This window comes from Grammomys surdaster, unplaced genomic scaffold, assembly GCF_004785775.1.
Source record: "Grammomys surdaster isolate TR1022 unplaced genomic scaffold, NIH_TR_1.0 259, whole genome shotgun sequence".
NCBI lineage: Eukaryota > Metazoa > Chordata > Mammalia > Rodentia > Muridae > Grammomys > Grammomys surdaster.
Genome location: NW_021604700.1, coordinates 3,753,554 through 3,780,700, shown reverse-complemented (window position 1 = coordinate 3,780,700; position 27,147 = coordinate 3,753,554). Strand labels below are relative to the sequence as shown.

At 43.1% G+C, this 27,147-nt stretch overlaps 1 protein-coding gene across 1 annotated transcript in view; it reads left to right on the top strand.

The window, feature by feature from the left end:
* The first annotated feature begins 329 nt into the window (after positions 1 to 329).
* Positions 330 to 27,147, top strand: part of Lamc1 (laminin subunit gamma 1) — a 116,654-nt gene continuing 89,836 nt past the window's right edge. Inside the window, exon 1 of the mRNA XM_028775725.1 lies at positions 330 to 741. Within this exon, the coding sequence (XP_028631558.1) occupies positions 330 to 741 (412 nt within the window). The remainder of the gene's footprint in view (positions 742 to 27,147) is intronic.

The following is a 27,147-nucleotide window of genomic DNA, read 5'->3' as shown; positions in this document are numbered from 1 at the left end:
CCGAGGAGGCCGGTCTTGGGTTTTCTCCACCGCCAGATCCCACCCCACCAGGCAGACCCCACCCCCTGCTCCTTCCTCCTGGGGCGCGCTCTCGAGTGCGCGCTCGGAAGTCGGGGGTCGGCGCAGAGTGCAGGCTGCTCACCGGGAGGCAGCGGAGGCAGCGCGATCTTCGCTTAGACGCCCACCCATCGGCTCTGCGTCCGGCTCTCGGCCTCCAGCCCGGTCCGCAGTCCGGCCTCGGCCCGCAGCGGAGGATCGGCCTTGGGGCACGCCGCTAGGCGAGTGCAGCGAGGCACCCCAGCCTTTGCCGAGGGCCCGCGCTCAGCGGGATGACGGGCGGCGGGCGGGCCGCGCTGGCCCTGCAGCCCCAGGGGCGGCTGTGGCCGCTGCTGGCTGTGCTGGCGGCTGTGGCGGGCTGTGTCCGGGCGGCCATGGACGAGTGCGCGGATGAGGGCGGCCGGCCGCAGCGCTGCATGCCGGAGTTTGTTAATGCCGCCTTCAATGTGACCGTGGTGGCTACCAACACGTGTGGGACTCCGCCCGAGGAGTACTGCGTGCAGACTGGGGTGACCGGAGTCACCAAGTCCTGTCACCTGTGCGACGCCGGCCAGCAACACCTGCAACACGGGGCAGCTTTCCTGACCGACTACAACAACCAGGCCGACACCACCTGGTGGCAAAGCCAGACTATGCTGGCCGGGGTGCAGTACCCCAACTCCATCAACCTCACGCTGCACCTGGGTAAGCAGTGACAGCCCTGTCCCCACTACTCGCTCACGGTCCAGCTCCGGGGCTGCCTCCCTGGAGCCGCTGGTCCGGCCTGAGGGGCCTGTCCAGCCGCGTGCTGACGCTCTGTTCTCCAGCGTGGGCCACACACAGAAATTCCTTTCTCCAACTTCTAAAATTCATCTCGCTTTGAACATCCGGTGAGGGCCACCATGTCCCACGCTAGCATCTTTCTCTTTTCTTACTCTTTCTAGCCCAACCAGATTCTCGTTCCATTGATTCTTTTCTATTTCAGCAGTTAGGATTTTGGACCTACACGCCCTTTTCCACCCTGAGGCGCTAATGAAACACTCATCCTGGCAGGACGGGACTATCACATAGCATGCTTACATTAGTCTTGAAGGTCCACCTTCAAACACTTGTCTTTAAAATGTTTAATTGTCTGTCTCCAGGGTTGAGAATGATTGCTTTTAGTTCTGATAAAGGAATTTGAGGGGAGCAAATGCATTTACTGCCGGCATTTCTATGTGTAATTAAAGTAGTTCACTTTTAAAGTTACTGTTCTTCAGAGCTGTTCAGCCTTAATTAAGAGCTGTTTCACTGCTAATCCTGGTAGGGAGAAAACAAAAAGGTAATGAAGACACTCACTGTAATTGCGGACAGTTTGGTTCCGGTGTAAAAAGGCTCAGAGAGTCTCCTGGATGTCTTCCCTTTTGCTTTGATCTGAAGCAAGTGTGGAAACATGCATGTTTTAGAATTCAGGAGAGGGCTGTGTAGTAAGAGACTTCATGGCAGAACCGTGAGTGAGCAAGGCTGTGATTATCTGAATGGACCAACATTTCTGCTGTACCTAGGGATGTTTTCTTTACTTTCAAAACAGACAAGGGAGCAGAAAATTTCATTGCTGTGTTCAGTAGTGCAACATTAAGTGTGAAAAACTGATTGTCGATGTGTAGACCCTCTCTTCCATTCCGTTGGAGCCCTGGATTTTTATCAGTTCTTGGTACTAAAGAACTTCTGAGGAGAGCAAACTGTCCCAAGCCTGTCCAAAGCATGGCAGTTCTACGGAGCAAATAACATCTGGGACATTTGAAAGGGACGTTTTGTAGGCAGATCATCCTCTGATCACGGTTTTGTAGTTTTCTTTCCGTTCGTCTTCAGTATACCAAACATATTATCAGGGAATTTTTTTCAGAGAAAGAGTATGACTTAGAGAAAGTGCCTTGAGAGTGTAAATTACTGTGTGTGGAATAAGTTTTAGGAAAGCAGTATTTATTGCCTTTGTAATACTTTGTCGTATATACTGTCTTTTTATTTGTAGATGAGTCACCAAGCAGATGGAACTTTTTTGAAAACAAGTTCATAAATGAAAGTGTGAGGCGTCCAATTTTCGTTAATTAAATACACGAATGAGTTCAGTTTTGAAAAGGCATTAGAACTACATAGAAGTGTCAAAGTGATGTCTTGGCCAGATGCCTTTCTCAAGACAGTGGGAAGACACCCGGCTTCCCAAGATCTCTGGGAGTTCTTTTAAATATCTTCAGAATTTTTAAGTTCTATAATTTATGTCCAGTTATTTTGAACATTTTTAACTTTTTTTTTTATATTCAATTCTGAATCTCCTTGAAGTTTTGCTTACTCCGTTTTCAGATTTAAAAAAAGAAACAAAATTCAAAGAAAAGGCATGGCCTTGATGTCTACCCAAGTGCTTGAGATGCAGTTGAAAAGTTCTGAACAATAGGCTGTCAATCTCTGCTTTCCTCCTTCTCCAGGCGTAGGAGCTGAGGTTTGTTTCAGGTGATTGCAGAGGGAGACATAGTACTTACTCTCTGGTAAAGTCTCTGTTGCAGCACATGTGGTAGGGTAAGAGAGAACAGCCTGGTTGCTACTGTTGGGAGCTAGATATATTAGCTTTGGGCCATGTTAATAACAAGGCCAAAGCACTCTTCCATCTCATTAGGACGGCAACATGACATTTTCTATATGCTTGGACTTGATTTTGCTGAAAAATCCTTCAGTTGGTTGCTAAATGACATTCCTAAAACAGAGCCTCACTCTGGCTGGAACTCACTACATAGACCAGGCCTGCTTTGAACTCATAGAGACTCACCTGCTTCTGCTTCCGGAGTACTGGGATTCAGGGTGTGAGCAGCCACACCCATTGGGTTTACTCTTAAGAAAAGGTTTAAAATATTTTCACAGCAGCGTGCTTTACACTTTTTAGACAATTTATGAAAACTAGACTGGACTTACTATGCTTGTTTTGGGTTGGAGATGAAGTCCTGGAGGAAGTGTGTGGCAGAGTAGCTGGGGAGGGGAGAGCTTTATGTGTTTGGGGGTTGACGTTTCTGGCTTCTGTCCCACCTCTTTTTTTTTTTTAATGACCGGGTATATATGCATGAATGCTGTGCTCAACAATTTAGGGCAGGTAGGCAAGGATTGAATGTTGTGATATTCAGCGTATTCACCTCTTGACTCCAGTTACTCTGTGGGCTGTAGCTAACTAATTATTTCCCATGGAGTCAAGTACCATGACTGTTTTGTGTATCCGTTAAATCTCCCATCCAGTTCACATTTCACATACCCTTAAACAAGTGATGCATATTGTGCCTTTCCCCTCCAGAGCATGTGAAACTGCAGTGTACAGGGAGTGGGAGTGGACCCAGCCTCCAGCCTGTCTGTCCATTGTGACCTTTACTCACTGCAAACCTTGAAAAGAAACCAAGTCCAGGGGTGGGTGTGTTAGAGCATTCTGGGAGGCTACCATAGGTGGATTCTAAGAGTTGAAGACCAACCTTGACTACATAGCAAGTTCCAAAACAGCCAGAGCTACTTAGTGAGACCCAATCTCAAAATGTAGAGAGAAAAAAAAAATTAAATCAGATCATGCTTAAGTAGTTAAAAAATTACACACACACACACACACACACACACACACGTACATGAGTGCACACACATGCACACACACACATACATGTTTTAGCAATAGTCATGAGTCACTTATTATAAAAATGAAACATGACTAGATATAGTCAAATAATAAATATAGCAAATAGTTTGCCTTTAGTTGCTAAACTCCACACCCAGGAGACCACAATGACAGGCTTTTATGTAATCCTTCAGACATGTTCACATACCGGATCACAAGATCATTTTAGCTGGTACCTTTTGGAGAAGGTGTCTTAACATTTGGCAGGTATAAATTAGGTCCTTGTATACAATACTCACCACCTGAAGTAAAAAAAAAAATATCCAGGAAAACAAGCATGGATTCTGACAACTGCCATTTTAAAAGTGTAGCATTTACCTTTGATAATAACACTATAAGTAAGTTTTAACAATATCCAGGGACACATTGAAAGTGCTGTAGCTGAGGATTTTATTTTTTTAAACAGTCCCTTTAATTAATTTAGTAATCACTGTGGATAGAAACTTGGCAGGTAGGATTTTGATCTTGCACAAAGGTAACCTTTTCTTATTCTTAAAACAATTAGGTTAAGAACCTGTTTTATAAAAGCAACTCAGTTGAAGTTTATGGAATTTCCAAAGTTAGCATTGCAACCCAGTTCCCAAGCACTTCATCAGCTTCAGGGATGGATGGTGTCATCTATACGAAGTGTGTGTGTGTGTGTGTAAATCAGAATCAACACAGAGAGTGATTTGGTCCTCCTATGAGTGTGCGTATTAATATTTAACATGAAACAAACAGCAAAGTTTCCTTTTCTCCTGGGGAAATCTTTGTAATATGGGCTCTGACTATGGTTGGTGAGTAGCACAAGCAGGTGACTTCACTGTGGTATTTGTGCACCCTAAGGGGACACTATTTTCATTTGTCTCACAAAGGCCTGATTTACATTTTACAGGTTTCAACTTGACAAGTCCAGGAGCTGTTCTTTAATGGCCAGTAGTTGCTGAATGGTTTTGTAAAAGTTGCTGTTGGCTATGTCCCTCTTCTACAGTTCATTGCTTTCTTTGCAAATTCCTTCTCCTTTATTTTTTTTTTTTCTAAGACACCCAGAAGACAGCAGACACATCAGAGGAAAAGTTAGAGCCCTGAGACCCCGCTCCATCACTTTATCCTTGGTCACATTGGTGTCGGAGGCATAACATTGGGTTATTTCAGTCCTAAATCCTTTTAGGAAGCTGCGTATGCTTTTTATCATGCCCCCCCTTCGCTGTGTGCATACATTCTCATATTACTGCCAGATATTCTGTAAACATTTTTAAAATACCTAAGAAGTGCACACCACAGAGCCTGATAGGAAGGCGTGGAAGATTGACAGCCTTTTTCTAAGAGCTTATGTGCTTCTAAGTGGAATTTAAAGTTGTAATGCTTTTGCCATATTATAGCAAGGGGGTCTTTATAATAATGTTTTACTTTTTTTTTTTTTTAAAGCCTCCAGATTGTCAGTGGTTAGATTTCTTGTAACCCTATGAAGGTGACCATGAGGGTCCTGTAGTTATGATCCCAGGAGTCCTGGGACAGGTGAGTCCTGGACTCCTTAGTAGATTGTTCTCTGCAGCTAATAGTTTCTCTAGAAAATCTCTTAGAAGAGTGTCTGGTTTATTCCTTTAAAGTAAAAGCTTAATGGGGGTGGGGGATGGGGGTGGGGCGGAGAGCTGGCTCAGGTTAAGAGCACTGATTGCTCTTCCAAAGGTCCTGAGTTCAATTCACAACAACCACAGGGTGGCTCATTGTTATCTTTAATGAGATTCAATGCCCTCTTCTGGTTAGTCTGAAGAGTGACAGTGTATGCACGTACATAAAAATAAAATAAAATAAAATAAAATAAAATAAAATAAAATCTCACATACAGATTGATTTAGAGATCCAGACTGCTTTGGTTCTCTTCCTTGATTTCCCATAGGCTGTTGTCCCTTTTTTACTTACATTCCTAAATTCTTATCACTACACACCACACACTGTCCCTGAGGGAACTGTTTACCATATGCAAATGTAAAGTTATGTTTCAGGTTAGCTTTAACTTCAGGTCTAGAGACCTGGATACAGTTGCTATGGGATGGCTGGGTAGAGCCATGTTTAAAATTAATTTACTACTTCTTTTTTTAAAGGAATTATTAATTAATTATGCTTTTCGAGACAGGGTTTCTCTGTGTAGCCCTGGCTGTCCTGGAACTCACTCTGTAGACCAGGCTGGCCTCGAACTCATAAATCCGCCTGCCTCTGCCTCCCAAATGCTGGAATTAAAGGTGTGCACCACCACTGCCTGGCTGATTTATTTTTATGATTACACTGTAGTTGTCTTCAGACCCACCAGAAGAGGGCATCAGATCCCATTACAGATGGTTGGACCACCATGTGGTTGCTGGGAATTACACTCAGGACCTCTGGAAGAATAGTCAGTGCTCTTAACCACTGAGCCATTTCTTCAGTCCCTGACTTACTTCTTACTGTTTTTTTGTCCAACTCAAACCCAGTGTGGACTCCATTGACTTTCCACGTCTTGACAAGCTAGTAATCTTTCCTTATGCAGATCTCTCTCAGTTTTCAACGGGGCTGTGCCCTTAACAAAGCCACTGTAGCCTGAAAGTATAACTTGAAAGTGCTTGTAGTGCATCCAGATTACTCGGCATCACACCAGGCAACAGTGCCCTGCAGAGAAGCTGTTAATGCTTGTATCTGAGGAGCTAATACAGAGCTGCGGTTCTTTGTTCCCTCCCTCTATTGATCAAGAGTACTGCATTAGGGGTAGCCCTGAAAGAAGTCAAGTCAGAATCCAGTCTGGTGTCTCCCAGGTGCTCATTCTTCACTGTAAACTCAAATCCAAGCCAACCAACCCATCAGAAGTTGGGGACTATCAGTAGTTGAGTTGCCATATTTCATATTTCAGAATGACCAGTGGATCTAAAATGTGTATCTTATCTATAATGGCCTGGGATATGCCTTCTGTTAAATCACCTTGTCTGAATGAAAATTTCCTAGGTGGCTCCTCAGGTTTTCTGGCAAGATGTGGAAAGCCTTTGTCCTGTTGGGTAGGTGCTGGAGGCTCTGAATATTTTGAACAACTAGGTTTCTTTTTTATCGGTTCTGAGCAGAAAGGACTGTCCTTCTGTGTGGAACACTTCTCTGAGGTGTCAGCAATCAGGCAGGCAGGACTCCTTCCAGGTTTCATTCTCCTTTCTGTCCCTACTTCCTGGGTCATGGCTTCTGTTAAACCACCCTGTCAGTATCTGTCATCATATACTGTTAATTTCTTTCCTGACTTGCCTATTTTTGCCTCCAGGTCACATTGAAAGTCTTAGTGATTTCGTTTTGTTTTAGTTTAAGACTGGGGTCTGGCTATGTTGCTCAGGCTGTCCTGAAACGCCTGGGTTTAAGCTGTCTTCCCACCTCAGCCTCCAAAGTTGAGCTCTCAGGCATGTACCACTTTTCCCAGACCGTCATACTCTTTGAAGGTAGGTCTGATACTTTGCCATCATTTAGTTAAATAAAATTACCCTTGCTAATTGCTTGCTGTGCCTGAGCACTTCTGATGGATAGTGATTCCTAGGACCTGGCCCCCTGCCACTCCGAGCTGTAGATGAAGGAATCTGTGTTCCTAGATTTGGGGGTAAGAAAACTACATCCCTCTTACTCAGATCTCAGCCTGGCCATCTAGTTTTGCATGAGCAGTGAGCTATGAGTAGCTTATGCCTTTTAGATGGGTTAAAAAAATCAAACAATAATAATATTTTGTGATTTCAAAATTATATGAGGGGCTGGAGAGATGGTTCAGTGTTTAAGAGCCCTGATTGCTTTTCCATAGGTCTTGAGTTCAATTCCCAGCAACCACATGGTGGCTCACAACCATCTGTAATGAGATCTGATGCCCTCTTCTGGTGTGTCTGAAGATAGCTACCTTGTGCTCACATAAATAAATAAACATTAAAAAAAAAGAAAATTACATGAAATTCAAATTGTAGTATATATAACGTTTTATTGGAACAAGATGAAACTCATTTAAACACTTTATGTCTGTTTTTGTACTGTGAAGGCAGAGCTGAGTAATTGGGACAGGCTGTATGTTTCTCCTTATAGAAGCTGAAGTACTCACTGGTCCTCACTGCACGGTTTTGCTGACCTCTGTTATATTAGAGTAAGCCTTAATTGAGAAATGCAAACACAGAGAGGACCCACTTAACCATTTGGATTGAAGCTGGAACTTTTGTGTCTTCAGTGTGTCCGGCAGAATGTTCAATAGGTGTTGGTGGGGTGAGTAAATGATGGGCTGAGTTACACATGCCCTAGAGGATTACATATGAATTTCTTTCTTCAGAGCAGTACTGTGGACAGAGCTCTGTGTGTTCTCTGTTTCCCCAAGGCATGTGTCAGTGTAGTCACTAATCTAAAATGTTGGACCTTAGAAACACTAATACAGAATTTTGAAAGAACTATGTCTCTTTAGTTTATCTTGTATTTTGAGGCAGGATCTTACTCTTTAGCCCAGGCTGACCTGAACTCACTGTGTAGCCTAGGTTTGCCTGAAACCACAGATGTGAACTACCATACCCGCTTCCATGTCTGTCTTTTTTTAAAAAAATATTTTATGTATACAGGTATACTGTATCTGTCTTGAAGACCAGGAGACACACCAGGAGAGGGCGTCAGATCCCATTACAGATGGTTGTGAGCCACCACGTGGTTGGTGGGGATTGAACTCAGGACCTCTGGAAGAGCATTCAGTGCTCTTAACTTCTGAGCCATCTCTCCAGCCCCCATGTATGTCTGTCTTTTTTTTTTAAGTGAAAATTAAGACTATAATGCGACTGGAAGTCAGCCTATGTAAAAATTCTTACATATTTTTTATTTTATGTTAAGAGTATTTTGCTTGCATGTATGTATCTTACCACACATACGCAGGAACCCACGGAGGTCAGAAGATGGCAGTGGATCCCTGGACCTGGAGGTACAAACAGTTATGGGCCATCATGAAGGTTCTGGGAACCATACCTGACTCTGGAAGAACAGCAAGTGCTCTTAACTGCTCAACCATCTTCCAGACTGTTGTTGGAAAGCTCCCTGCAGTGGATTATGAGATCATCGGAGGGAAAGAGTATGCTTCTCACTTATGGCGTTGGTTGTAGTTTATTGGGTTGTTGATGGACACAGATGAGCATGGTGGCACAGAGGAAGATGAGCAGGCTAGGCCATTGGTGTGGTAGTCAACAACTGTAGATGCCGAGCAGACTGTAGCTCTGTGTTGAGGCGGTCAGGCAGCTGGATGGTCATCTGGTAGAAGCTGAGAGCTAACAGGAAGTGGAACAGAGCCTGGCTTGGCTGGGGTCTCCTCTCCAGCCGGACTTGATAGGCAGCCCCGCTGTTGTCCTCTGGGTTTTAGGGAGAAGTGTCAAAGTTTAGAGCAGAGCTGTTTGTTTATTTTCACTCCTCCAAATTCCTGAGATTTAAAGATAAAGGGTGAGCCTGTCTTACCTTAAATGGTTAATTTCAGCGTAAGGTTTCAAGATGGCAGTGCACCAGGGTTCTGTTGCCCTGTCTTGGTGGTTTGCCTTGAGCTTTGTAAGCAGGCCTGTCTGGGCTTTGCAGGCTCCTTTCTTGTAAGATGATAAAGTTAGATGCTTGTTCATTTGGGCTTAAAATTGACAGCCTGCTTAATAGAGGCCTCCAGAAAGCTTATTGAAGTCCCATCGGCGGCTCTTCCCGTGCAGCCTTCCAGGGGCCAGCCTAAAATAACTGGACCCAGTCAGTCTGGTGCCCTCTGCAGCTACATATTCATGAAATAAAATAAAGCCACTATCTCTTTCTTGGACAGTGCACACTCAGATCTCTCGTGGGAGGAGCACCTCTGGCGAGCTGGGAGGTGAGCTAGGGGTGTGCTTTGTTTTCTTCTCAGACTTGAGGGCTTCTGTCCCTCAGCTCCCTCCTTTTAGTCTTTGTTTCCAGCTGTGGAGTGCCTTCCTGTTGTGCTGAAGGCAACAGTGAAGTATTGTTTGATTACTCCCATTTGTATCTCATCTTTTTGTTTTGAAAAATTGGTGGAAAACTTGATTCAGAATAGGTCTTCATGTTTTTCATTCTGTCTTTCCCTCCTTCCCTTCCTTCCTTCCTTCATTCCTCCTTTCCTCCCTCCTTCCCTCCCTCCTTTCATCCCTCTTTTCTTCCTCTGTTCTTTTTTTCCTTTCTGAGACAGGATATTGCTATGTAGTCCAGGCTAGCCTCAAACTTACTATGTAGCTACATCATAGCTCACCCTGGCCTTGACCTTGAAACAATCTTCCTGCCGCTAGTTTCCAACTGCTGAGATTACAGATGCACTTTTAACTAATTATAACTCATAATATATAGGTGATTTATTTATGGAATTAGTTTTGGCTCAAAATAGGCAAGCACAGGATTTGGGAGAGCAAAAGAGCTATTTCTTTATTTTCATTTTCTTTGCCTGGAAGTTGCTGGCATTAATAGTTACCAACTAAGATCTGTTGAGAACAAGTGAGCCAGCCCATTCCAGTTGACTACCAGCCTGTGTGAGTTCTCAGGGCAGCTGTTCTGAAGGCCAGCCTTGGAAGCAGAGCAGGAGGAGTGTGCGGGGTGAACGTCCTCTGAAGCAGGCTGTGGTTTTGGTTGATGCTCCAGGTTGATGTCAAATTGTTAGCTTGTGGTTGTTGTCCCAGGTTTACAGACTAAGGATGTGTGTGTTTGGTGCTAAGGTCAAGGATTTATTTTATTTAATTATTTATTTCTAAATACTGTGCTCTCCGATTCCCAGGGTGAAAACGAATTATTCTGCTAGCATTGTCTGCCATGATGACCTGTACTAGGGAGTGACTTGTGGTGGAGTCTATTAGGTACAATACATTCAAGCTTGAATTGTGTGGCTTTCTTGGAGAAGTGTGTGACGCTTTCAAATGTGTGAGGAATCCTCCCCATGCTCCACTCAAAATGCCTTGAGCTTGTTGCATTGAGATTCTATTTGTTAAACAAAGACATTATTTAATTGTCAGCCAGGGAGAAAAATTTTCCTTTAAGGGTTTTTAATATGTAATGGATATTGAAGATACTTGCTGTACCCTGAGGGAATTTGTAATGTGTTTGAGTGGTTAAAACAGAGACATTCATGCCTAGGAAGAGTGATTTGGTGGAGACTTTCAAAGTGCTAGGGAGTGCCTGCAGAGTACCTCGAGAGATGAGAGAGAAGTCAGCCAGGAAAAGCTTCTTGGGTTTTGGAAAAAGCTAATGGACATGAATGAAGGGCTTTCCAGAAAGGCTGGATTGTTTGAGCATAAATATTCTAAACACAAATTAGAACAAAAATTCTAAAAATAATCAGGTAATTGTGAAGGCATGGTTCGCCTTTCGTGGAGTGAGGCCGATGGTTTCAGCTTGTAAACGGGTTAGCAGAAGAACTCGAGGATTGCTTCTTAGTCATTCCGGCTAGGAGCAAGTGAAGAAGGCAGAGTAATGACCCCCGTGCTGGGTGCCTCTGAGTTCTTCGGTCTCAAGAGCTGATACCTCTGTGAAGAATGAGGTGAGATGATTGGTGGTTTTCCTGTGGTCACACAGGTGGGTGTTGGTGGAATCCGGAGCTCACATGCTTTGTCTCTGCCACTCTGCCACCTGAGAGCAGACCTGGCACATGAGAGGCAGCGAACTGTAGAGACCTTAGACTGGGCAAAGGACCAAGTAACTCCGTCAGAGAGCTGAGCCTCGGGTCTCTGACTCTGCTCAAAAAATCTGGATTTGGATTATTTTTTTTAAAAGAGGGCTTTATACTGATTTGTAAATGAAACTCTCTTAAAGGGACAGCATTTAGGTTCAGAGTACTTTAACTAGTTGTGTAATATTTAGTCTTATGCCTCTTGGAATGTCAAAGGAATTTACTGAATTTCAGAATGAGGCCCTGGGTTTTGTCAATGTCTCCTAATAGGAAGGGGAAAGCATACCGTCTATATTCTGAAGGGTGGTCAGTAAGCTTTGATTATATGGGGGAATGCCACCTTATCTAATTTCCTACCTTGGCCACTACTCCTTTCTGGTTGCTGAATTGCTGAGCTCAGTTCAACTGTTTCCCTTATCTGACATCACTGAAGATAAGGCCTAAAGGCGGCCTGGTTGATCTCCAGTTCTAGTCTGTTTCTCCTCTGCTCCCAGTAAATTCTGACCCTTCCATGGTGGCTTTGTGTGCCTCTATTCCTCAAGTTTGCTGAGTAGGTCTAATGAGAATTTTTATTGACTGATTAGAGAGATAGCTGCTGTACCCCAGGAATTTTCCTTTGTCACCGTTTCCATCTTTCAGGCTCCAGAGAATGCCATTCACCTTGATTTCTGTTGATGCAAATTTGCCAGGCTATCGGCCTCAGTCTTTCTAATCTTTCGAGAGCATCTGGGAGCTAAGGTTCATTCGAAGGTCACTGTTTTTTTTTTGTTTTGGCTTTATTTCTGAGAATGGGTCATAACTGCCCTGTAGAACTTGTGTTTGCAGTAAGTTTTGTGCCTCTCCCTGCCATGGTTCACTTCCACTCTGAATTGAAGATACAAACAAACAAACAAACAAACTCAACCCAGACCCAAACACTTCTAACCAGAGCCCTCCAGGCTTGAGCTGCCTGATGAATTTATGTGTTCTGTCCGTCCTTTCTGCTTTCCTTACAGACGGATCCACTCAGCCCCTACCTTCTTTCTGCCCTTGTGTGGAGAATGTGGTTACACCACGACATAAGAAGCACTGAGAAGTTTTAAATGCTTTGATGAGTTTCCTTTCTTGTGGGATAGGGTGGCACTCCAAGCTGCACAGAAGTGGGGTGGGGTGGGGGAAGTGAGCATTGGTTTCAAAAGCCTCCACTCCTGCTTCTCTCCCCTCCTCCCCATTGGTAAAATACAGAAGCATAAATATGTTCTCAGAGCTATTCCATCAGCTGCTTTCAGAGAAAATGAAAATGTCCTACCTCTCCCAAGAGAAGAGCGTAGAAAGGGTGTAGTGAGAACGTGGAATGAGTTGGCAGGGACTAGAGGTAATAATCTCCCGCCTTCAGCTCACACTGTAATTAAAGGCAGGGATAGATCGCCTGCAGATTTCCAAATGTATGGCCATCTTAGGAATAAGAGATAGCACCTCGGCAATGTAAAACTACTTGATTGATATGGAATTTTAACCTACAACATTCAGAACCTTAGCTTCTGGGAGGCGAACACATCTAGAATAGACTGCTGTTGTGGTTTAAATGTGTCTACCAAGTACATGCGTTGGACATGGGTCCAGTCTTCCAGTGTAGACAAGAGAGGTGGTTAGTTTATGGAGACCTGCTCTGAGTGTCTTTGCCATGACAGTAGGTTTATTGTGAAAGTGAGTTTGGATCTTCCTGGTTTATTTATGTTCTTGCTATGGAATGCTTCCATTTTGTTACAATCCACAAGAAGACCCTTACCAGGTAGGTGCCAGCAGACTTTGAGATGTCTCAGCCTCCAGAACTCTGAGCCAAGTCAGTTTCTGCTTATTATGAATTACTCAGTCTGAGGTATTCCTATAGCAGCAGACAATGGATCAAGACAGTGGCTAACTAGAATAGTAGTAATGAGGTTGTGGAGTTCATAGAGAGTATAGGTAAATCCTAAATATAGTAGTACATGCCCATAATCCACATAATGCCTGGGAGGTAGAACGGAAGGCCAGAAGGCCAGCATTACCTTTGGCAACCTTGGGAGCCCAAGACTCAAACAACAGTCCTCAGAGAAGTTTAGGCTGTTAGAAATGTTTAGACAAAAGGATTCTAGTTTGATTTATTTTAATCTAATACCAAGGAAATTGGGACTGGTGAGGTGGCTCAGTGGGTAAAGGGACTTTATCCAGCCTAGAGACCTGAGTCTGATTCTTGGAACTTGTATAAGGGTGGGAAGAGAGAATTGACTCCACAAAGCTGTTCTCTCACCTACAGACATGCACATGTACACATACACATCATGGCATGTGTACCCAGCACATACATCATGGAGGTGCACACAATAATAAATGAAAACATAGGCCGTTAATGGTGGTGTGGTTGCCTCAGGCTTGTAGTTAATCCGCATCGCTGTGTCCCTCGGGTGTTCCCGCTCGGAACAAAAAACAGTCCGCTAGGTCTAGTGACTTCACCTCTGACTTGTGTGCCTGTTGCTTTAAGGCGTTAGGGTAGAAGAGAGTGTTAAATCCCCCCGGAACCAGGAGTCACAGTAATAAGATGCCTGATGTAGGTGCTAGGAACTGGACCTGCGTCCTTTGAAAGAGCAGCAAATGCTCGTAACTCCTGATCCATGTCTTCAGTCCCTGAGGTTCTTTGTTTTTTTTTTAAGACACGTTCACACCATGTAACGGACTGACCTGGAACTCACTAGGAAGACCAGGCAGGCCTTGAACTTGTAGAGATTGGTCTGCCTCTGCCTCCCAAGTGCTGGGATTAAAGGCGTGCATCACCATGCCCAGATGACTTTCTGGTTTGTTCTTTAATGTGAGATCAGAATTTGATACAAGTGAGCATCCTAAAATTTTCCATGCAATTGTTCATTTTGGATATGGGAAGAAGCTGGGGCCTGGGGCTGAAGATTATGGGGTGGGGACTGATCACGTATGTTAGATGCTTTAAGAGCTCTTCATGGGAAAAGTGTTACGTTCAGGAGACTGCGTGCCCCAGATTGACTTTGTAGATTAGTTCTATACAGAGTTTGAATTTATAGTAAATATTTTAGATAAACGCATGGGATAGAAAATTCCCAAGAGACTACAAATTCTTAGAATTTTGCAGATTATGAAAGCTTGTGGAAACATCTGTAATGCAGCTGTGATAAAATTTGTTTACTTTATCAGATTCGCTTTAGAAGTTCAAGCATGTTTACTTCTGTTGTCAGGGTTTTACCACATGCCAAGAAATAACCTGTGGTGGACATGGGAACTACTCTGTTGGTAGTCATCTCGAGAAGGCTTTGGTTTTAGATTACATCTCTTGTAAAACTGGGATGTCCTGGCCCAGAAGGCAGTGGTGGGTGTAGACCATGACTTGGGGAGACTGGAAACACACAAACCTTCCAGATGTCTAGAGAATGTGCTTGGCTGCCTGTGCTTTTGTTTTGTATCTGTATCTGTCCTGCTTTTACTTTCATGGCTGCTTTAGGGAAGGGCCTGAGAACCTGTTTTTTAGATTGGGAAATGAAATGGAAGTCAACGTTTTCTGGAAACCTTTTAGTTGGTATTGACTCTTCTGTGAGAGAAAGAGACAGAGAAGCAGTTTCAGTCCCTTGAGGCAGACTGTGGGTGGGGTGGTGTTAAGGAAGTAACTGGAAGCAGATTCATTCATGGCTCTGGTGATCTTCAGTTATGAAATGGGCCTCCAGTGCCCCAGTCAGCAGCCTGTTAACCATGCCTGACTAAATAGGTCTTGTTTTTTGAAAGTCACAGATTGCCTGGATCCCCACTGTCTTCTTGGCCTTCTGCTCAGATGCAGCTGTTTTTGTTCCTACATCATTTTGTGTTTTAACTGGCTGGTTACTTCCCCAGTCCCTTTTATAGTGAATAATGGACACATGGATCTTGAACACCCAAGTGTGTGGTTAGTCAAACAGGAAGTCTCAAGGAAGCACAGAGAAACAAAAGACAGGACAGGAAAGATCATTCATGAGCCTAGGCTTTAGACATCTGCAGGGAAGCATCTGACAGCTCCAGACACGGGCACTCGGAAACTCACCACGTGGAATGTTTTATGTGGGACTTGCTCCATTTTTCTTATGTGTTGGAAACATTAAGCCTAATAAATTAGATAGAAATGAAGGTGAAGGAAGAAAAGGTTGTGACATTCTTGCCTTTCAAACAGGAAGGTAGCTCTGGCAGCGGGGTGACTTGGATCCAAGAGTCTGATTTGTCCTGTCTGAAGCAGCACGGAGGCTGTGTGTGGGATGAGCGAGTGACTGGAGGTGATGGCTGGGTTAAAAGATGGCTTTAAGCAGTGCTTTGAATATTGAATACTGGAGGAATAGGAGGTTCAAAAAAAGTTAGGTGGAAATGGAGGTGAATAGGCGCATGGCTATCATCCTAGTGGGAGGATTTAGACTTCCAGGGCAGCCCAGGCTGCATAGCTAAGAACCAAAGAACCAAAGAGAAGAAAGAAAAACGTGGTCTAGCGGGAGAACATACATATCAACAGATCCCTAATCCTAATCCTGGGACACTGTGACAAGAACAGAAACTCACATGTCAGTAGTCCATATAAATACTACAAAGACAGTCCATATAAATGCCTTCTCAGAAGCAACTGTCTGGTGACCTTTATGATTCCTACCAGTATTGAGATTCTTTCATCCTACGATCGGAGACGTGTCAGAACCAGCCATTTAAATGCTAGTCTTCTATATGACAATGAAATTAAGTCAGGAGGCTACGGAGGAGCATAGGTCCTTGACCGTGAGCTCAAGCGGGTGCTGCAGGTGTGAGGGGAAGGAGCTTTGGGCCTCTTTGGTGGGAAGCAGAAGCAGCACTGACTGTGTGCTTGGCACTGCTTTGCATTTCACTCATATCGGGCATGTGCACACACAGGGATGCTCTGTCTTTCCTGACTCTTCCTGACTCTTTTCACTTTGCACGACTGCCCCCAAATGCAGCTAAAGGTCTAGTGGGTCTCAGCTCTTCCCAGAAGACCGCTGATTTCAAACTCTCCCTCACCACATATGTATTGACTTTATGTTGTACTGGGTCCATAGCTCATCTGATTCTGAAGTTTAGTGGAAAGGCTGCAGGCCGTGAGGTGAGGGGTGCGGTACTGTGGTCTGGATTTACCCCATTAGATGAATTCCCCAAAGCTAACATAAACTCATAGATTTCTTAGTCCCTCCAACGAATACTTAGAATGTCTGTTATACAGAAGACACTGTAAAATGCTGAGAACTAGGGAGAGAAGATCTGAGCTTAAAGTTTGGGTGAAAAGATGCAGCACAGAGCGGCCATTAACTGTCTCCTCCATTGACTTTGTGTCTCTGGTGTATACACAGCGTGGTATCCTCTGTCTGGCTCTGGCAGTCTGTACTCAGCCAGAAAAGCTTGTTGGATGAATGAATTCTTCTTTGACACTGACCACAGCTTACAGATGACTGTAAGAAGCAGCAGTTTGTTTGTTTTCCCAAGGTAGAGTTTCCCTTTAGAGAGGGTTGAAGTGGATGTCTGGGATAGGATGGAGTATGTGGTGTAGCTTGGCAATAGCGTAGCACTCACTGCTGGGCATACACTAAGCCCCTGTACCAAAGAACCCCAACAATAAAGTCATTTGCAAAACACTGATCTGTTTTTCTTTCATGTGGCAGGTCTGTGGGGAGTGGTTCAGGGCGATCTGGGATGTGGGATTATTTATGGTCATAGTCTGTCATTCCTTAGAGTGCCTTCCTTGTATATGGTTGATTTTTGAGGGATGGGCACTTCTCCCTTTCCTGATAGGTTCACGCTCTTAAGAACTGTGTGTCTAAGTGTTAAGACTAAGATCTGGAAGCTGCACATGTCATTTGCACTGTTATGACAAGGACAGTGAGAACAGATTTTGGCAGATAGTGGTGCATACCAACGTTTCTCCTGGAGCTGTGCCTGCCAGGTCCTCTGTGGCAGCACCCTTCTCCCCACGTGGTGGTCTTTTTGTGGAGTCTTTCTCAGAGATCCCTTCTCATTAGAGGACAGCAGCCAGCATGTAGTAGTCAGTGAGCCCTAACGACCCTAGATCTTCTGAGAGCCTCCTGAGGACGGCCTACATCCTCCTTCTTCTACCTCAGCATGACCACCACTCCCTGCCGTTGCAGAATTCACTTTTTTTTTTAAATTTAAAACTTATTATTAGCCAGGAGGTGGTGGTGCATGCCTTTAGTTCCATCACTCAGAAGGCAGAGGCAGGAGTTTATGAGTTTAAGGCTAGCCTGGTTTACAGAATAAGTTCCAGGACAGCCAGGGTTACACAAAGGAAACCTTGTTTCAAAAAACAAACAACAAAACAACCATGAACAAACAGAAAAGCCAACAACAACAAAAAAAAAAAGAAGGAAGGAAGGAAGCCAACTCCTCAAATTTCTAGTTTTTCTTCTCTCCAATCCCTCTCAAATTTATGGTTTCTTGTTTTTAAATTTTATATATATATCACACACACACATTCATAAATACAAGCTGATGAGCCCTTTAGTGTTACCCACCACTTTGAATTGGGTGACCCATTAGGGGGCTTGTCCTTGAAAAAGGCCAATCCCACTCTCGGCAGCCATTATTTGCCTTTAGTTCTTCATCTGGATATAGGGCCTTGAGATTTCCTCCATCCATGTTAGCCTGTTAGCTGCTACTGCTTTCTTTGCATGTCTTCTTTAGATAACCCCATTGTTGGGATTTTGTGGTTACAGCTTCCCTGTCCTGGGTAGAAGACACAATCTCCCAGGAAGCCCTCTGTCTCCTACAGTCTGTCAGCCACAGAATTTACCTTTTAATGTGATGGTTCCACCACTGCCTTGACCTTGAGATCTTACTGGGTTGGCGCACACCTAAATCGCTAGGCTATCCATGTCAGATCCATCTTGGTGGAGCACATCTCTCCACATGTTGACAGGATGCATCTGCACAGGAGTCTTCATTTAGCCAACAGTTCTGATTCTGTTTACCTTCAGCAATGACAGATGAATTGCAACTGTTTTAAAATCCAGATGTGTTTTAGAAACACCACTCATTATGTCATCCGCTGGACATGTGACCATACAGTCTCCTTTCTGGAATCTTAGCGTTAGGAACGTATGAAATCATAGATTTAGAAAAATGGTTGTATTTTATAGTGTACATATATTGTATACGCAGTAACTAGTGTTTTGGCTGCGACATATGATCACGTGAAATAGGGCAATTAAAGACCAAGATAGCCTCACACAAGGATGTATTCTATTAAACAAAACATCTGTGCTTTAAAACTTTTTAAAATTTGGAGTTATAGATAAAAGATCACGGCTGCATACCACATTGTTGTACTTGTAAGTCGGACCACTTCTACAGTTAGTGATGTGTAGACGTTTAACATAAAACCAGTGGCTGTGACGTGCTTATTATCCAAGCAAATGGAGAAAGCTCTGTAATACACACTTCTGCAGGGCTACAGAGATGGCTTAGCAGTCATCTAAATTCTAGTTTCAGGGATTCCAATACCATCTCCTGACTTCTAAGGCACCAGGCACATACACGGTGTATATACAAACATACAAGCAAAACAATTATACACATAAAATAAGTGAAAGCCAAGTTTCTGTTAGTTACGTTGAAAGGATGAACTTCCTTCTCCCTCCCTCCTTCCCTCCTTCCTTTCTTCCCTCTTTTCCTCCTCCCTTCCTTCTTCCCTTCCCTTCTCCCTTCCCTCCTTCCCTCCCTCCCTTCTTCCCTCCCTCTTTCCCTCCCCCCTCCCTCCCTCCCTTCCTTCCTCCCTCCCCTCCTCCTCTTCCTCCTCCTCCTCCTTCTTTTCTTCCCCCCCCTTCTTTCTAAGACAGAGTATCAGTATGCAGCCCTGGCTAGCCTAGAACTGGCTATTCTAAGAGTAGGATTTAGAGACATGCCCGCCTCTGCCTCCAAGGACTGGGGTTAAAGATGTATGCCACTATGTCCAGCTGAAAGGATATTTAATAAATTTATTCTTCATTGGGTAGATGGGTTACTAAATATAAAAATTTCATACTTTAGAGGAAAGTATTTCTATTTCTTTCAGTTCAGTTTTTTTTTAAAGAATTGTATTGACTTTTTAAAAATGGTTTATTTTTATATTTTGAGCTAGAATCTCATGTAACCCAGTCTGGCTTCAAACTGAAATTTACTATGTATCTGAGGATGGCCTTGACTCCTGATCCCCCTGCCTCCACTTCCTAGGTGTGGGATTATAGGTTTTCTGTGCTGTTGGGGCATCAAACTCTAGGCTTTCTGCTCCATAGGCAAGCACCCTGCCATCTGCCCACAACCCTGAATTCAGGTTTTTGTAGAGGGCCAGTTTTATCTCTAAAGTTCTCTATAGTGTTGCTGGGATTCTAGCTTATAAAGCGGCTTTATTTCAGATACCTTCTGAGTTGAAAGTCAGTTCTGTTTGCTTGCAGGAGCTGTGCTCTCTGCTCTTTTTTTTTTTTTTTTTAAATTTCTAGGAACTCTTAAGTTACCATTCTCAGGAGTGGCCCTAAAAACTCATGCCAGTAGGTTTCTTTCATCTTCCTTTTGCTTTCTAAAGGATTGGGATCTCTTTGAATTGGCTTCTTTTAATTCTGTTTTTTGGTCTGATTTTCTTCATTTGCTCAGAAACCTAACCCTTTGCTCAGACGTACTGTGTGATCCTCTGGGCTTTACTGTCCCAGCTTCTTCGAGAATGAAATCTCTGTAAACTCTTCTCCACTTTCTGCCAGTGTGATAAACAGTGTTTATTGTGCCTCTTATTGGCCCTTGGGGGTTACTTAACATCTTTGTATGTCACCTCAGTGAGTCTTGAATATATCAGTCTTATTTCCAATATTGACCATGTTGGGACCAGGAGCTGGATTGTTTGAACTGTTGGGTCAGTGGTTTAGAACTTAGGTGCTGGTCTTGTGAAATGGGAGTTATCTACTGTTCTTCCATTGTCATGATGGATCCGAAGTTTTCATTCTAAACCTGACGATGAAGCACAGGGCTAAGTTCAACAATTAAATATGTCCAGACCCTGGCTTTGGAAGAGAAAGAGCTACATTCATTCAGTGTTGGAGACAGGCCACAGAATTATTTTCTCACAGTTTTAAGACATCTCCTGTGCACAATGGGAGACCTGCCTAGGCGTTTGTTCTGTTAAACTTCCGCTCAGAACAAGAAAAGAGCTGAAACCAACTGTAGACTTGTTTCCTTTAAGAAGCTTCTTTTTTTTTTTTTCTAGGACCCATAATACCAAGTTTCTTTTTTTAGGATAGCGAAATTTCTCAGGCGAAGGCTTTCTGTTTCTGTTTTATTAACTATAAAGTCCTAGGCACTGGGAATGTAACTAACTCACTGGTAGAGTGTGTGTTATCTTATCATCAGGCCCTGGGATCAGTCCCAGCACTGTCTTCTTCTCTCCCATGAGTACACGCAGACTAACAAACATGTATACACATCCATATACTCTAAATTGCTCTGTGTGTGTGTGTGTGTGTGTATGTATTTTATTGGGTTTCTCTGTGTAGTCCTGGCTGTCCTGGAACTCACTCTGTAGAGCAAGTAGGCTGGCCTGGAATTCACAGAGATCCATCTGTTTCTGCCTCCTGAGTGCTAGGATCAAAGGTGTGAGCCACCACACATGGCTTCTGTTTATTTTTGAAGTAAGGATCACTACAACTTTTTCCTATCTTTTAAAGGTTATTGCACTATAATCCTGATCACTAGTGACCCTGGGGCTTATTCTTCACAGTAGAAATTCTAGTTAACCTCAATGCTTCTCTAAACTTACCAGCTACAAATCAACTCATCTCTGAGTTTGCTTGTCTTTAAATATAATATGTAATTTACAGTTGATTGGTATGAATTGTTTGTATTTAGAGATAAATACAAGGTAAAATAACTGTTTGCTTGTTCAGCAATACAATTTCAGTGCACAGGAATGTTTAATAGATTGTGGAATTAAAAAAAAAAAACTTCCTTAGAAGATAGTAGGGCTGGGCGGTGGTGGCTCACGCCTTTAATCCCAGCACTTGGGAGGCAGAGGCAGGCGGATTTCTGAGTTCAAGGCCAGGCTGATCTATAGAGTGAGTTCCAGGACAGCCAGGACTACACAGAGAAACCCTGTCTAAATTAATTAATTAATTAATTAATAAATTAATAAATAAATAAAAATAAAAAAAAGAAAGAAAGATAGTAGGAACTTCAGGAGTGCCTCTAATCTCCACTGGAATTTTATGTTTCCTTCTTGCTTTTGAAAGAAGTTGGTTTTGTCATCTCTTCCTAAAGAGCAATGTTACTGCTTGGCTTTGGGCCTTACCAAAATGCTACTTTGTACCTAGTCATGGGTAATTGGAAGCCTTTACAGTTTCCCCTTTCTACAGCTTTTCTAAAGGCGGCCCATTCCTTCTCACTCCTGTGCAGTGAAGGTTACAGTGTAGCTAGATCATCCTGCTGATTGAGTTTGGTATACGAGTAATACTCCTATGGATACCTTCACGCATGCCTCCTGGTACTCACAAGTGAGAGAGTCCCTGCAACTTGGTGGTGCAGTCACAGCAATGTGTGTCTTCAATTTTATGAGATAACACTGATTTTTTTCCTGGGGTGGTGCCAGTTTGGATGTCCACCAGCAGTGCTGGCAAGCTAGCTACTGGTCTACCTCTGACACTGAAAATTCTTAAACATGCCCACTCGTTAGTATAAGATTGTGTAAAAGTGTTTTGCATCTAAAAGTTTTCTTTTCATGTGTTTCTGGATCTTCCCTATTTCTTCTTTTCCTGTAGAATGTTGCTTCATGGTTTTGGCCTTTATTGATTTGTAGAATTCTTCAGGTAGGCTGCTATTGATCCATCAGCAGTTTTGCATTGTGTCTGAACGTGATTTGTCTTTTTATTTTTTTTCTACATTTTAAAAAAAACATTTAAATTATTTATTTAATGTATATGAGTACACTGTCGCTATCTTCAGGCACACCAGAAGAGGGCATCGGATCCCATTACAGATGGTTATGAGCCACCATGTGGCTGCTGTGAATTGAACTCAGGACCTTTGGAATAGCAGTTAGTGTTCTTAACTGCTGAGCTATCGCTCCAGCCCCTGGATATTTTCTTTTTTAAACATCTGGTTTTTACTATATGTATGAGTGTGTGGCTGGATTCATGTCTATGTACCATGTGTGCACCTTGTGCTCTTGGAGGTCAGAAGACAACATCAGATTCCTTGAAATTAGAATTAAAAATGGATATGAATCACCATGTGGGTGCTGAGAATCCAATCCAGGTTTTTTACAAGAGCTGCAGGTGCTCTTAATCACCAAGCCATCTGTCCAGCCCTGTTGGGCAGAGTTTCTTAATTTCAGTATGACCGTATTTATTAGTGCATTCTTTGGCAGTCAGCCCTTCTGTGTCTTATGTAAAAAAATCTTTGTTTCTTTTTAAGATCTAAGGTTTGGGTTTTCATTGTGTGCATTTTCCTTATTGGCGAGTGCAAGTCCTTTTCAGATGTATTCTATTTTCAAAAGATCATAGCTGTATTTAGGGCTCCTCCTTGTAAAATTCTAGAATGAGGTTCCTCAGAAACCTCTTTACATCTTGATTTAATCCATACTGACTTTATGCCTATTTGGTTTGTGTTAACATTCAGATATCATTGGGTTTGTCATAATTTACATGTTTTCCAGTAATTCCAATAATGTTTTATAATTTCATCCTCAAGAGTCTTGTTTTTCTGTTAGATTTATTTCTAAGTACTTTTTTATTGCTGACCTAATTTTAAAGTAAATCATAGTCCTTTGTAACAGTGAGCACAAAAGTACAACTTTTTTTTTGTTTTGTTTTGTTTTTTTTTGTTTTTGTTTTTCAAGACAGAGTTTCTCTGTTTAGCCCAGGTTGTCCTGGAACTCACTCTGTAGACCAGGCTGGCCTCCAACTCAGAAATCCACCTGTCTCTGCCTCCCAAGTGCTGGGATTAAAGGCATGTGCCACCACTGCCCGGCAAAAGTGTAACTTTTAAAATATGGGTCTTCAAGTAATTTGTTTAATTCTCTTATTTTGATTATTTATTTATTTATTTATTTTATTTATTTTAGATTCTTTCAGGTTTTAAATGTAGGCAGTCAACCATAAAAATAATAGTTTTATGTCTTCTTGCTAATCATATTCAGAACTCTAAATTCTGAAATCTTATTTATAATCTGAGAAGCAACTGAATTTAAATGGCTTAGTACAAATAGTGATGAGTCTTGCTGAGTATTATGGTAGACTCTGATCATAGCTACTTGGAGAGATACAGGCAAAAGCATCAAGAGTTCAAGGTCACCTCCTCATTTAAAGATGGAGGACTGTCTCTGCAGACAAGAATAACAGAAAGAGAACAAGTGACAAAATTGTTGGGGCTAGTATTGGCTTTCAGATGACACAGCATATGGTGTCTCTGAGTCAGATTTTAAGTTTTGGGGATAGGTAATGTGTCATTCATCTGTAGGTCCTGAGGAGTATGCTACTGTCCCTTTAGGAACAGTTAGGAAATAGGAGGTGGGTATGGAAGGAGAGAAAGCAGTCCCATTTATCAAAGGATTGCCCAAATTCCATTCAACTTCAAGTTCTCACAGGATATTGTGCCATTAAAAACCAGATTATAGCTACCCAAGTCTAGAACATATCTATCTATCTATCTATCTATCTATCTATCTATCTATCTATCTATCTATCTAACTGATTTACACACACACATGCTTTTCTCGGATTTCATTATACATAATTTCTCATGGATTCAGTACTCTGCGTGTGTGTGTGTGTGTCTGTCTGTCTGTCTTTCTGTGCACGCGCATGCACACGTGTGAGTGTTAACTGAGGACTTAGTTACTGATGGGCACAGCCTCCTTTTCCTGCAGCATTGCTTATGTTGCTTCAGCTGCACTCAGCATGTGCCAATCCATCTGTTTTTCTGGGATTCCCATGGAGACTGAATCTGTATAATTTGCATGTTCTTATTGTCTCTTTTTCCTAATTTTTTTTTTTTTTTACTGGCATTTTAAAGATGAGGTCTGTGTCTTCCAGGATGGTGTGGGGAACTCATTACATATTGCAGGGTGGTCTCGAACTTCAGGCAATCCTCTTGCCTGTGCTATTCCTTTTCTTTTCAATGTGGGGTAGTCAAGTGAGCTTTTCTTCATCTGTGTTTATACATTCCCAGTATTCAGTCGTCAGCAGGTCACATTCTCCAGGGCTGCAGCTCTGACTTAGCCTGTTAGGATGGCTGCAAATGTCCATCTCTATGCCCTTCCTTTTGTGCATGGATTAGCCCACAGCGGCTTTCACAGGTCAGAAGTAGCACATGCAAAGATGCAGTGGTCATCAGCTGACCCATTAAGAGGATTGGCAGCTTGACCTTCATCTCCCGGAGCCTGAGCTGCTGCAAACCAAGCCAAAGTGTGGCTTCCATGCACCTGCCAAGCTTAGGAGGACATGGGTGTACACTGAGTGTCCCTAACTGTGTCTAGCCTTCCTTCTGTCCTCACTAAAGCTTCAGATATGCAGAGCCCAGCTGCCAGCTGCTCGGTGGTTTCAGTCAGTGCCATATGAAGCAGAATCAGCTAGCTAATCCTTTCCCAAATTCCCAACTCTAGATGTTGTAAGATGCAGAAATGGTAGTTGCCGTATGTCTGTGAACTTTAACTTGTGGTGCCATAAGAGGTAGAAACACTTAGTAAGTCTCTGGCGTTCCTGGGCTGGAGAATCTGCCTTCATGCCTTTCTGGAAGGGTTCCTTTTTGAACTTGTGGATTCCCTGGAGAAGTTGTACTTCTCTTTGGCTTCAGCTGGAGCGCTCCGGGAGAGGAGCCAGAGATGTCCCGAGGCTATGCATTTTTTTGTGTGAGAACTGTAGCTTGGCAGACATTTTAAAATGAGTTACCAGCCCAGGAATCTTGTGTCTGGGAGCTCAGGCTCTCTCCAGCTGGTATCCTCTACTGTCTACTGAGTGGAAGACAGGTGCAGGCTGAGTTTTGGAAGGGCTGTCACTGGGGACTGTCAATGGGGACTATAAGAGAACAAGCTGTCCTCCTGTTCCTGGTATCTATAGGTTCCTAGTGAAAACCCCTGTTATCAGAGCGAACCCTGGCTTCCTGGTTGCTGCCCAGTGATTCTGCATTGAGACCCCACCATCTTGCGGCATGTTCGTGTTCTTTGGCCTCTTACTCGCCCTCTTCTCCTTCAGAGACATGCCAGTGCTAGCCTCTGCCACACAGCACTCTTACTCATATTAAAAGTGCTAATTTCAGTTACCTTAGCTTCTCATACTGAGTGTGCACACATAGTAGCTCCTTTGGCAGGTGTCTTGGATTAATCCTTTAGCTGATGAAAAGCCGCCTGAGAGCAGAGAAGGCATATCCATTTGTAATACACAGTGGTGTTCATTAACTTATTTAGATTACATGACCTTTGCTGTGTTTACATTATCTCCTCCAGACAGAACGCAGTGTGTTTGGAGGGGTGATGAGCATAGAAGCTGGAACTCAAGGAATGATTGTCTTGATCTTGTGGGTTTGCTAATGCAAACACAGGTGAAGGCCCCAGGAGGCCCTCACAGTGATCCCTCCCTTGTTCCGGAGCTTGGCTGGAGTTTTCAGGGACTCTGCTTCCTGGCCAGGAGGGCGAACACCAACCGTTTCCAGATTTGTGTGTTTGTATTTGTAGGATGAGAATGCTCAAGTCCAGTTACTCATCAGGGCTTCACAGCACATTAAATGGAAAAGCTTGAGAAACTTAGGTCTTAGTTTGTTTGCTTTACATAGCCCAGGCAAGTCTAGATGTGTCTCCTCTTGCCGAGGTTTTGTGGTGGCTGTCCCGAGTGTGTCTCCTCTTGCCTCTCTAACTCAAAGTCTCAGCCCTTACGAACTCACTTCTGCTTTTATAACAGTCAACTGAGGATCTAATCACTGTACCACTGCTGTTTTTGGAAAGTACCAAGTACAACACTTTTCGTACCATAACACCCACATTCCATTTACTTTTGAAACGCATGCTGTTTCCAATTACACATGCCAATCAAAAACTTGCAAGTGTCATTTCCAGTACATACTCAAAAGATTGCAGATATTAGTTTCATTACATACTTAAAAACCTAACACATGTAATTTCCACTACAGACTCAAAAGCTTCCACAAAATGATTATCTGTTGTTGTTTTTTAAGAATTATTCTTTAACTTTAATTGAATGTAAGTCTGTGTGCACTTGAGGGTAGATGCCTTTGGAGGCCATCAGAGGTGGGCAGATCTCTTGGAGCCAGAGTTACAGCCAGTTATGAGATGTGATGTTGGGAACAAAACTTGGGTCCCTTGCAAGAACAGTACTTACAAGAGCCCTACAGTGAATTGATCTAAACCAAACTCTCCTGGAGCTGGGGGGATGGCTCACTGGCTAAGGGCACTTATTGCTCTTGCACAAGAGCCACGTTTGCTTCTCACCATCCACATGGCAGCTCACAACCACACATAACTCTACTTCCAGAGGATCTGGAGTCCTCTTCTGATGTCTACACACATGGTATACATACTCAGGCATGTACATGCACACATAAAACAAATCTGTTGAAAGGGTTAAAAGAAATTAATAAAATCTACTACGGGTTCTTCCAGTTTACTGGGTAAGTATGAATGAAATAGTGCTCTCACAGACTTTTAGTATATTCTGACAATTGCTGATGTGAAATGAAAGATATTATAGTTTTTATAGTCATGTGATATCCAACATTCTCTTTTGCAAATAATGCACAAAACCTCAAGGTAAAACCAACTAAAGACTGA